The sequence below is a fragment of the Danio aesculapii genome, chromosome 9 (assembly GCF_903798145.1).
Source record: "Danio aesculapii chromosome 9, fDanAes4.1, whole genome shotgun sequence".
Lineage (NCBI taxonomy): Eukaryota > Metazoa > Chordata > Actinopteri > Cypriniformes > Danionidae > Danio > Danio aesculapii.
This window is the reverse complement of record NC_079443.1, coordinates 19676279-19688966: the sequence shown is the minus strand read 5'-3', so window position 1 is coordinate 19688966 and position 12688 is coordinate 19676279. Positions and strand designations below refer to the sequence as shown.

General features: G+C 35.8%; 1 protein-coding gene across 1 annotated transcript in view; it reads left to right on the top strand.

Annotated features, from left to right (window-relative positions):
* The window catches only part of man1a2 (mannosidase, alpha, class 1A, member 2), a 177887-nt gene that overhangs the window by 32166 nt on the left and 133033 nt on the right, over positions 1 to 12688 (top strand). Inside the window, exon 3 of the mRNA XM_056465159.1 lies at positions 8603 to 8861. Coding sequence (XP_056321134.1) covers positions 8603 to 8861 — 259 coding nt within the window. The remainder of the gene's footprint in view (positions 1 to 8602; positions 8862 to 12688) is intronic.

Here is a 12688-nt window from a genome sequence, read left to right as displayed (position 1 = left end):
CACTTGGTCAGTATAAAATGTATATTTGCAAAATATAAAACCTACAATATGTTCATTATAATATTCTCTGCAGTTTGCCCCTCGCACTCTCAAAGAAAAAAGAACAACTACTCCTGTAAGGCACTCGCTGGATGAGCTCATTGCCAGTATCAGTATCAACTGTATCATGAATGCGTTTAAAAGAACATAAGAACATGCTTGCGGTGCGTGTCCTCCAAAGTTTCTTTGAGCCGCTGAGAATGCTAGAGCATTTTCCTTGCAAAAATCTAGGAAATTCCTTTCTTTTTGCTGAATCAGCTTAAGTCAAGTCGTATCGGTGACGTGTGGAATACTGTTTCAGGGTCCTAGCCGCTACTCATTTGAATTGAGAAAATATTCGTTTATGGCCACTTTTTGGTGTACATAACAGGTGTACATGACAGTCTCTGGACTTGCTGCATCGCAAATACCAAAATTTTAACAGTTTATAAAAAAAATGGATCACTTTCTGGCCATCAGATATTAGACATGGAGGGATATATATATATATTGCGTTTTGTAATTTTCGAAAGTATTACAGCGCTTTGTAAACGTTTATCGTTACCATTTACATTTACATTTTGTCATTTAGCAGACGCTTTTATCCAAAGCGACTTACAAATGAGGACAAGGAAGCAATTTACACAACTATAAGAGCAACAGTGAACAAGTGCTATAGACAAGTTTCAGGTGTGTCTATTTGTTGAGTCTCCCCATACAGTTTGATAGAGCACTTGGACCCGGAAGCCGCTTCGCATGACATCACACTTGACAAGCGGATATTGAAAATGTCCTGAATAGTGACTGAATCAAATATTTAAGTATTGTATTGAATACCAAATATCAAGTCATAACTTTTTGTGAACCATTACTCCCCCTATTTCTGAGTATTTAAATGTTTATTTTGTTTGTTTGTTTATTTATCTTATACACAAAAGTTTGTATGTTCTTGATGACGATTGTTGTTTGGTTGTGCGCTTTCTGGCTGTTTTTTTTTTAGTTCATCCTATATTTATGTATGGCGTCAACAGTAAGTGCCATAACATGTTACATGTGATGGAAAAAAGCAAAAGCTCTGCTCTGTCCTTAAGGTTTACTTGATTCTAACTCTGTTACACAGAGCTTATATAATGACAGCATAATATCACAAAGAATATTCCACCTAGAGGTTGTAGGTGGGTTCACATGTCTGGAAATAATGAAATTTCTCATGAAAACTAGTGCATTGAGCTAAACATGTTAATGCAGCCACACTTTGATTCACCCTCGACTGACTGTGTCTCAGTTGGGATAATGAATTCAGACAAATGTTGACATGCTCCTAATTGTATGTTTGACATAATGAGCCTTCCGTGAAATCACCTAGACTCTACTGCAGCTTTGAGAAAGCCTTTCAAACAGAACAGACTGCAGGCGGAAGAAAGAATAATGTGAGTGGGGGCGAATGTTTGCAGGCTGAGATTTGTAGGTGAATCCATTATACTTGAGCGTTACCATATACATCAGGTTTCTGGACTCTTAATGCAATGCAGAGTGTTATTGGTGTTTACTGTCATTAGCGAGACCCTTTGCTCATGTCCCTCGTAAGGAGCCATTAGTGCCTACACTTTCCCAGCTTATGCACATCTCTGTTTGCAGACTAGCCATTTAACCCCCGCATCAAAAATGTGCACATCAGCACTCAGTAATACTTTACTGTAATTACGGCTCTTATTTTCTGGTACAACAACTTTAGTGGTCATCGCATATATCTTTTTAAGCTAATGAAGCACTATGATGGAAAAGAGAGGGTTATATTTTCAGTATTAAAGTATGTTGCAAGTATAGCATTTAATTGAATGCAGATGAGGACTAATATTTGAAATCTGGTGGCATCACACAATATTAATAGCCTTACATTTTTTGGCTACTGAAATGCACAGTTAACAGTAGTTTGTAATAGAGTTGGGATATGTTTAGGGCTGCAACAACAAATTGCTAAAAACTGATTACTAAAAGTTGGAAATCTATTCGTTGTGTTGCATTACACGGGGACATTTAATTAATAATAAAAAAAAACACTTTAGTTCAGCGCGGAGCAGAGTGAACGCACATGAGATTGGCGTCTCATAGACAGGGATGTGGAGGAAGGGAGTTCAACAGTAGGGTAAATCACTACAGAATCCTACTTTTGTTCCGTTTTGAAGTGAGGACCGTAAAGTCCCTGGTGCTGGTGTTTTTACTCGTTATCCAGCTTGACAAGCACGACAAGTTAGTATTAGCTTGTTTAATTCAAACTGAGCTTTGGCACGTTGGCTGGTGTTGAGTCAGAGATAAGTCATTATCACAGTTATGCAGCGTTTTAACAGCCTTATGCTTATTTTATGTTTTAGACATGTAAATACACTCAAGTACTAGTAAAACAATACATTTAGAGTTAGTAAAACACACAAGGAAGTCTAACAATCCATTCAAATAAAATTTGCCGATGTGTTTTATTCATTTCAGATACACATAGTGAAAGTAACTATAATGTTGAATCTATTCTTTAAGTTCACCAGCTACTTTCTTGCATGCATTTTGGGAGTAACTGGTGAATTTATGTGCTGAATCCTGCGTGTTCTGCTTTTATGAATGATTTTTTTAAAACATGGCGACGCTCATCTCACGTTATAGATTACGATCACTTACACGTTTTTGTGAATTGAATATCAGGTAGCTGATGACATGATGAGCAAGCACGTGAATATGTTACATTAAAACGGATGAAAAAAACTAAATAAAAGGGATACATCTGTCATACAGCGCTATTGTAGTTGCGGTGTCTCATGTGACAACATGTCACCACGGAAACATTTAAGGTAAAAGCTAAACTAAAAAACTGACTCCTGGTTCCAGAATATTTTAAACCCACCAGCAAGGGTTAATAACAGTAGTAAAGCAGTGGTGGTATAGTTACTTTGCATTGCAAGACTAAAGACATTAGTCACTCACTTGTTTTGGATCATCAATTTTTCCATCTGTTGTCATGTATAGCTACACCAAAAAAAAAGCTTTTCTTTCTTGGTCATTTCATCTCATTTCCAGTCCAAATATCTAAAAAATCTTAAATCAAGAACAGACAAGAAAAAAGCATGAGAAAATTAAGTGATGTTTAAAATTTCTGTTTGAGATTATATCTCATTAAAATTATTTTTCTTACCACATTAGGAAATAATTTAGCTTGTTTTAAGCAACTAATAAATCACTTATTTTTAGGTGTTTTTTTTCTAATGCTATTTCATGTGTCTAGTATGTATCTTGATTTTAGATATTTGGATTGAAAACATGACTTAGTTTTATATATTATTATTATTATCATTATTATTACAGCTCAGGGATGAGCTTTTTTGAGTAAAGGGTTAGAAATGAATTGCTTGATTTTTTTTATTTATTTTATTTTATTTTATTATTATTATTTTTAATCTCATTTATTGTTTAGTCAAAGAAATAATCGACAGATAAATCTATTCTTAAAATGATCGTTAGTTGCAGCCCTATATACAGTTGAAGTCAGAATTATTAGCCCCCCTTTGAATTTATTTATTTTTTAAAAATATTTTCTAAATGATGTTTAACAGAGCAAGGATCTTTTCACAGTATGTCTGATAATATTTTTTTCTTCTGGAGAAAGTCTGATTTGTTTTATTTCGGCTAGAATAAAAGCAGTTATTAATAAAAAAAAACATTTTAAGGTCAAAATTATTAGCCCCTTTATACATATATATATTCTTTTTTTATAGTCCACAGAACAGACCATCGTTATACAGTGACTTGCCTAATTACCCTAACCTGCCTAGTTAACCTAATTATCCTAGTTAAGCCTCTAAATGTCACTTTAAGCTGTACAGAAGTGTCTTGAAAAATATCTAGTCAAATATTATTTACTGTCATCATGGCAAAGATAAAATAAATCAGTTATTAGAAATCAGCTATTTAAACTATTATGTTTAGAAATGTGTTGAACAAACCTTCTCTTCGTTAATCAGAAATTGGGGAAAAAAATAAATGGGGGCTAATAATTCAGGGGGCTAATTCTGACTTCAACTAGTACACATGTACACTAGTGACGTAACGGATCACAAATCTCACGGTTCAGATCACGTTATGTTTTTTGTTTTTTTTTGTCACGGATGGGACCAGTTTTCGGATCAGCCTAAAAGGGGAGGAGACGAATATCATTTGGTTTCCATTTAATACAAAAACAGTACTGCACGAACGTTTGGTTTTAACAAACAGAACTTAAAACCTGTAATTTTATTAAAATTGATATTAAGAAATAATCAGCTGGATAAAAATAAATAATATTTAGTAATGTGAAAAATTCACTGTTACTACTACTGTTGCTGATGACGCTAAATGTGGAAATCTAACATTAGATTTGATACAATTCATATTTATTTTAGTCTCATTTTCAATGGATGATTCAATTATTCACTCATAAAATGTCATATTTTTGATGGCTGGTTGTCGCCACCTTTTTGTTAAATAATGTAATTGCTTCCTACAACTTTAATTTTTGGCAAATGACTGTGATTTTAATCTTTACCATAAACATCAGTGGTTATATCTAAACTAGAAACTGTTATTCCAGAACTTCTGTGTTATTGACTGTTAGTAACTGCATAACTAACTCAAAAGACTAAAGACTTATGTAATATGGTATGTAAATAAATCTTAATGAGTAAAACTGGTTACATAAGTTAAATATATTTTAAAATCATTATTAAAAGGTAACTTTGGCATGTTCAAATTTGGCAGGTTTTGTGCATTTTTTTTTTTTTTTTTTTTTTTTTTTTCCCCTGTTACTGTGGTTTATTTCAACAAGCATTTACTAACTCTGTAGTGTTTCACTGAAATATAAATGTATGACGGACCAAAGACATCTAAATTCATCTTAGTCACAATGCTGGCCATTACAATTCAATACAGGTGGCTGAAATGCACTTCACTGCAGCTGATTTTTCGAATTCATTTCAACGAAATTTAACTCCTTAATACATCATACATTTTCAGCTGATAAAAATACCCAGAAATGCTCATTTAAAAGTAATTCTTTCCCTCTGTGATTAAGATCAGCCTTAAAATGACAATGGGAATGCTAAATGATGGATAAAATGTTTCATTTTTTTATTTTGATTGGGACCAATTGTACAAAGAGAACAACTGCAAGTGCAAATCACCAAAATAACCTGTAAGCCAGTAGCATGTAATTTTTTATTGGCAGATTAATAACTGATATTTATTTGAAGCTCTTCAGCTCTAATAATAGCCTAAAGACATGTAAAAATACAAATGCACAGCCACTGAAATGGCTTAATAACAAAAAACAAAACAAAAAAAAAGTGTAACTGACCCTTTACGAGACCTGTCCCCTCCATTGCTATGCCTGACAAGTTTGCGCTGCCAGCCATGATGCTGACACTGTCAGTTTGTCACTCCCTGGGGAAATTATGAAGAATTTCTGGAGAACTGACATGTTGATTTCAGACAGAAGCAGTTGAAAATGTCTGCAATATGCATCCAAATGATCTGGATGTGAAAGTGACTCAAAATGAAGTAAAAAAAAAAAAGCTTGCAGGGGAAAACTTGCCACCAAAATGAGAAGGAGGATTTCTAGATTTCAGAGCATTTCTAGATTAAAAGAAGCCACCTAGATAACACTCTAAGTGGGGTTGACAGACATCATGATGAGTTCACTTGGAATTGGTTGTACGGAAACCGAATTTGAAATTGTAAATATTTTTCTTTTATTTTTGTACACTCACAATAACTAGACTTTGATTTTTAGACATCATTATTAAAACTACAATCTTTTAATTTAATTAAGAAAATGTATTTATTTATTGCCACAACTACATAATTTTACAGAATTTTGCTAAGTGAGCTCATTATAACAAATTTAAATCCATACCTTATATAAATGCTGTACTCATACATAAATCCATCCATGCATATATGTCCTACTAATTACAGGGAGTGAAATGCGAATGCATAGAGAGCAGAGGCATTAAGAGCATGAACAATTGTCTAATAAGTGCTGTTCAGAAAGTGTGTAGACTGTTTTAATTGCTCTTAGACGTCTGCCTGAAGGTAGAGGCGTGAAGAGATTTCTAGATGGATGCATTACTAAACCTTTCATATGCAAACATAAGACATTAAATCTCATCAAAAGTGGAAAGTTCACAGCCAGTATCAAATTATCTTGTTGCGATTTAATTGCTAAAAGTATTATCATGATGTTGATCTAAGATGACTTTAACAGGTATAATAATCAGAAAGCCTATAAAATTAGTCAGAGCATTTCCAAATTTTCAAAATGTTAATGTTTGAAAATAAATTGCTCATTAAAGTGCACCTATCATGCAAAATCAACTTTTGGAAGCTGTTTCAAGATGTCTTTGCTGCAACCTGCAGCTTGATGACGTAGCAGACCTTGTAGCACCCATTTAAGTAGGAGGAGGTGTAGGCAATCGTCAACTATGTAGTGGTTGTTTTAGGACCCTGTACCGCCCACTAAGGTAGCGCCTATGCTATTGTAATGGTTGGGTTTAAGGTAGGGGGGGGGGGTGTAGGTGATCGTCAACTATTTAGTAGACCTTGTACCGCCCACTAAGGTAGCGCCAATGCTTACTGTGATGGTAGGGGAAGGGTGTAGGTGATCGTCAACTATGTAGCGGACCTGGTCATCAGGCTGCTGCGAGGACTGTCTCAGCTGTTTGGACAGAACTGTGTGTAGGTATAGTGTGTCCACTGTTATATTGAAGTGATAGAAACACAAGTGTCTTTTTTTTTTTTTTTTACATTTTAAGACATTCAAAAACAATCCAAATCCTAGTGATTTTGGGGCCCACTGCAACATGACTTAGGAGTGCGGTTTTCCCCACCCACCGAATTGATTGACATGCATGTATCACCATGCTACTCCGTAGTAACGCATATAAACGTGTCCACAGAACACGATTTGCATAGAAACTGGGATTAAAAGATCTGTTCAACTCTCTGTGATCAGCCGTTTAAAGATGTTTTTAAAACTGTGAATATGTGTAATAAAGAAAAGACCGTAAAATCACCATGGAATTAATCACTGCTGGAATCATGTATGTGGGAACAGTGGGCGGGGAGAACCAACTCATTTGCATTTAAAGGCACAGGCTACAAAAACAGCCACCCTTTGCTCTGAGCCCATAATGGGCATATTTTACATTGTATAATAAATAATCTGATGGGTATTTTGAGCTAAGACTTTACAGACACCAAACACTGGAGACTTGACTTATCTTACGTCTTTGTAAAAGGGGTAAAATAGGAGCCCTTTAAGTCTTCAAGCACTTGCTGCTATGATGAATAACCACTGTAACCAATGCAACAATCTGAATATTCTTAAAAGACATTTGCTGGCGGGTCAAAATTGAATCCCAAGACAACTGTTGTACCCTATACAAGTACGACCTTCAGGAAAATATGGAAATAGAAAATGGTTATTTTTTTCTGATGTTGGGCTTGTTTTAGAAAAAGTCATATAAACTCCAAGCTAATAAAATATAATTTAAATTGTGTTTTTTTTCTGTTGTTAAAATGGTCAGTTAACAGGATGGTAAATCAACAATAAGGTTAATACCCTTAGTACTTTATTTTAAAATTCTCAACAATACTACTGGTAGCTTACAATGTTTAATATGTATCAAAAGCAAGACAAATAGCCACCCTTATCAATCAGAAAAATTGTTAGTGGCACAAGTGCAACCTCTAACAAAATTGAATCGCACCATCAGCAAAATAATGTCTGAAATACAACCATTAAGTCTGAGCCAGTGTACTTTAGCAGATGTTCTGTCTGACTTCCCCGCCCAGTCTCGCTGTCACCTGGCGAACGTTTCCAGGCCGTATATAACAATGGGCGAAAACAGTCTGAGATAACCTGCGTCGCCCCAGAATATCATTGTCTGTGTCACTGTATCCACCTGACCTCTTTTCCTTACAAACCCCTCCTGCTCTCTCTTTAGTCTAGTGTGCTTCACCGACTCGCAAGACCTAAAAAATCTTCTCTGTCTGTTTGGTGGCATCCGATTATGTTACGCTGTGGCTTGTTTTATTTCATTAGTCTGTTGTACATTCTCCCACACTCTGCCCTAATAATTGGTCTTTATTGTACTTGAATAGCAAATCAAATAGTGTTGTAACACATTGTTTGTTAATGCCATTTTCATTTCATTTGTTACAAAATACTTCATTCCTAAATAACCTACATGCTTTTATAAGGAAAGCCAGTAATTATGGTAATTTAAGTGTCGGAGTCCTGAGTACATACTGTATGGCGAACGCTCTCAGTTCATTGAAAGTAGGACACAAATGAAAGTAATGGTTTGCGGCTCTGTAATTTAGTCAGATGATTATTTCGAAACTGCTTGGATTCAGGGAATGTTTAATTTGAATGAAAACATGAATGATTTTACAAATGTATTAACTTTTGATGATTTGGCGCTCATAAAACATATTGTACATAAAAGTTTGGAAACCACCACAAAGTGACTCTTTACTGATATAATTTGCTATTCTCCTGCAGAGAGGAAGAGGAGAGCCTTCGTGACAAGATCCGGGCAGATCATGAGCGGGTGCTGCAGGAAGCCAAGGAAAAGCTCCGCAAATCCAAAGAGGAGCTGAAGGCAGAGATCCAGACAGCGAAGGCCAAGGTTTCTGAGGACCTGAAGAAGAAAGACGGGCCCAAACCACTGCCTCCAGTGCCCATGCCCAAACTAGTAGGGGTCAACGATGGTGACCCAGGGGACCCTGACACCAAGGAGAAGAGGGACAAAATCAGAGAGGTGAGTTTACATACTTTTAAAGGCCCTGTGAAGTGCTTTGAAATGTGCATTGTTGTTCAATGTGTGATGTAATTTGAGGACAGCTTATTTCAATAAACAATGTTTATTGGTGCTCTTGGCGTATTAATAAAAAGCTAATTATCTAAAAGGGATGAAAGTAGATCAGTAATAGGTTGTGATTAGCAAACATGACTAATGGAACAACATCTCTGATTAAAAAAAAAGTCTTCAAGTCATCCAAGAAGTGCATTTCAGGTGTGCTTCAGGTTTATTTATACCTGCTCTTAGCTTTTTTTCTCCCTTACATTGACATTTTTGGACATTCTAATGAGACATGCAGCAAGGGATTGCGAATGTCCTGCCATGCAGATCAGTATAGGCAACATTAGAGTTTAAATGTGTGCTTCTTTCCTTGCTGAAATGCAGGAGATTTGTTCTTTTAACAAATTGTCCATCCCTAAACATTTTTCGTTTAATCTTTTTTCATTGACAAAAATATTAATACACTTTTGTTATAGTTTTGGTCATTGAAATAATACTTTTTTTTCAAATGACTAAAAACTTACAAATTATTCATCAATGAAGTAGACTCTGGACCTCTGGAAGTGTTTAAACTATAAAAACAATCAGGTTAAATGTGTTTTTGTCCTCATCGAGAGGTCATTGAAAGTGGACGAGCTCTAAATTTATCAGACCCTGTTTACACGTTTTTGTTCATGTTGTCCACTATTGATTGGATCTACAGTACACAAACACATCTTAAAACCAGGTGTAAACTGTGCCCCAGTTTGCAATGCATCTCGTAGATCATGCTTTTGGTTGGAGATGAAATCGTTTTTCGTCTCTCTCAGTTAATTACTTCACATTCCTTTTGAAATGAAACCATTTTGGACCCAAACAATCTATTGCATTTTCAATCAGAACAAGCTCTCTCCACAGGTATAATTATCAGCTATCGAAAGCGACTTGGATGAGAGTAAGTCTGAGGGAGTTCTGGCCACCGGCTGATTTACTGCTTTACTGGAACAGACCGTCCTAAAACACAGTTAAACGTTTCTTTTGCTGATGTAATGTAGATTTTGATATTCTGTCTTCCAGATGTGCTAGAAATGGTCTTAGCGTGTTAGATCTGTTCCTAAATGAGGCAAATCGGAAAGCGGCTGTTAGTGTTGTTTGTTAGGGCAAGCATTACTGTACCAATTATCAGACTCGGGGAGGGTTTGAGATTTCTCCCACTGTTTGCGGTTTAGACACAAGTGGTTTTCAGATCTAGTTGACTTTTAATATTGATCATGTTTAATGTGTTTTAGTTGGCGGTGGCATTTATGACCTCTTACATAAAGCTTAACAGCCTGTGGGCTGTACATGATGAGTCAGCTCTGCTTAGAGTAAATGCCATTATTTTCACTTTTTCTCTCTAATGAGCTTCTAAACCTGAGAATGAGGTTTTTCAATGCTTCGTTTTCGTTCTTTGGAGTGAATGATTGTTTTGTCCCCACATAAGTGCTTGTGATTTGGTAGCGATGTTGGTGTTACAGGAGTAATTGGTGTTTGTACGGTATGTGTGAAGCTGAGATGATTGTTTTTTAAAATTCTGATATAATGTCTTTTGTAGTCCCAAATTAAAAGTCAATTTAACACAGCTTTGAAAAACCCAGTTGTGATTTGAACAGGGTGTCTGTGGGTTCTTAAGTATTAAAAGTTGTTAAATCTATTATGAGAAAATTAAGGCCCTTAAAAGGTATTAAAAAGTCTTAATCGCATTTAAATTTTGCTTAAGCATTGTCCAAAGTGTTTGACTCAAAAAAAAAAAAACATAACTAAATATTTTTTTCCTCCTAAAACTAACAACGGCGTGCTCTATCCACATGATTGGTTTGGGCTGGGGCGAATCCAGCAGAGCTCCTCTGTCCGGGTGATGTCACATAATTCGCTCTCCACATGGAGCAAAATCAAAGAGTGAAACAAATGGCAAAATGTCATTTTGCGCACTCCTGGTTCGAGAAAGATGAGTTTAAACAGTGGCTGAAGCCTGTCGCTGACAACAATCGCGTAATTTATTCTTTCAAGCTTTGTTTCTTCCAAGCTTATCTGAGTTCTGTTGCATGGTTGTGCTCTATTGATTTATTTAACTACACCTGTTTATTAAGTTAAAGGTTTGAAACTGATTAGAACTTGAAGTGACGATGAGGTCTTAAAATATTCTGAGAAGGTCTTAAAGTCTTAAAAAGGTATACAAATTACCTTTAGGATTCCTGCATATACCCTGTTGAAGCATGTAATCATGGTTATTAGCTAGAGTTAGCATTGCTGTAGACCAGCGGTTCCCAACAGGGGGGTCCCGGTCCATAAGGGGGCCTCGGCGAGCTCTGTGGGGGGTTGCATCATTTTTTTTTTTTAATTTAGCAGCAGACAATTAGGAGAAGGATCATGTTGGCTTAGTTCATATTATCCGCTGGCTGACCAAAAAATGCACATTTGTAATTCGTCCTCCACAAAAAAAGAGCGAGTCTCACTGATTCGCCTTCAGCAGCTGATGGTAATGACCCAAGCAAACTGAATCCAGGTGAGGAAGCTCCAAATATTTTGGGTCTCAGCGCTAGCAATACTGGTAACACGAAATGTAGGAAATACCAAGATATTTACCTGAACTATGGTTTATTCCATTTTCTCGAAGCAGAGAGTCCCTGACCCAGCCACAGTGCATTATCTGCGTAAGTTTTTGCTAACGAACGCATGAGGCCGTCCAAATTAATAAGACATTTGCAGACGATTCCCCAATACCGCGACAAGAGCATTTTTTGAGCGCAAGGCAAAAGAATTGACACTCATCCATAATGAAATGAGAGACGTCACAGCTACTGACAAGAAACCTTTAAAAAATTGGCAACTAATATAGGGCCAATTTAAAGGTCAAAGGCCTTCGGTTTTTCAGTTACAAATGGCCTACTGATGCTTTGCTTTTATATTTTATATTATTTGTGCATAAACATATCTAGATATAGTTATAAACATACCGTTTGTTTGAAAACAACATTTTTTTGTCATCCTTTCTGCAAACATATATGAGCGATAATATAATTAAATGTTAACGGGGGGGCCTTAAAATATTTTCTGGGGGGAAAAGGGGCTCTCAGGCAAAAAAAGGTTAGGAACCACTGCTGTACACTATAGAAAATGCAGAGCTTAATTCATTTCTGTTGACCCAACATAAATCGATTAAGTTGTCTTAACCTAACATAAGTTAATACAACAGCATTAACTTAACTAATATAAGTGGATTGAGCATGAAACTATTAGGTTGTCCTAAAAATATCAAGAATTGTGTTTTAAGCTCATTTTAAATAAGTAGTTTGAACAAATATTAATTTTGATTGTAGACTTTACCAACACTACAGTCGTGTTTTAACATGGATCAGCATGACTGCCTCTGAGTTTTATGTAAATCACTTTGGTGCGGCGCGGCTGTTCAGACTGACACAGACACAAGGAGTCATGGTGTTAATTTGTTTCTTTTAATGTCAGCAGTAAAAAACTGAACAATTATTTGAACTGTACAACCGTACAAGCTAAAAATTAACATTTAACATCTTTTTTTATCCACAAAGTGTGCATCTTTTGTCACTGCAGTGTGTCTTGGGCTTAATTACTATATAAAGTATACTTTTATACTTGAGCTTTACTTAAAAATACTTATTTTTCCTAATGGCCTATTTACTGACTTACCAAGATCAGTCTTGTACAGCCATGGGGAGTATGCTACTCTGACAGCCAAGTTGGGTCGAAGCTAGGGATGTTCTGATCAGGATTTTTGCAGCTGATATTGA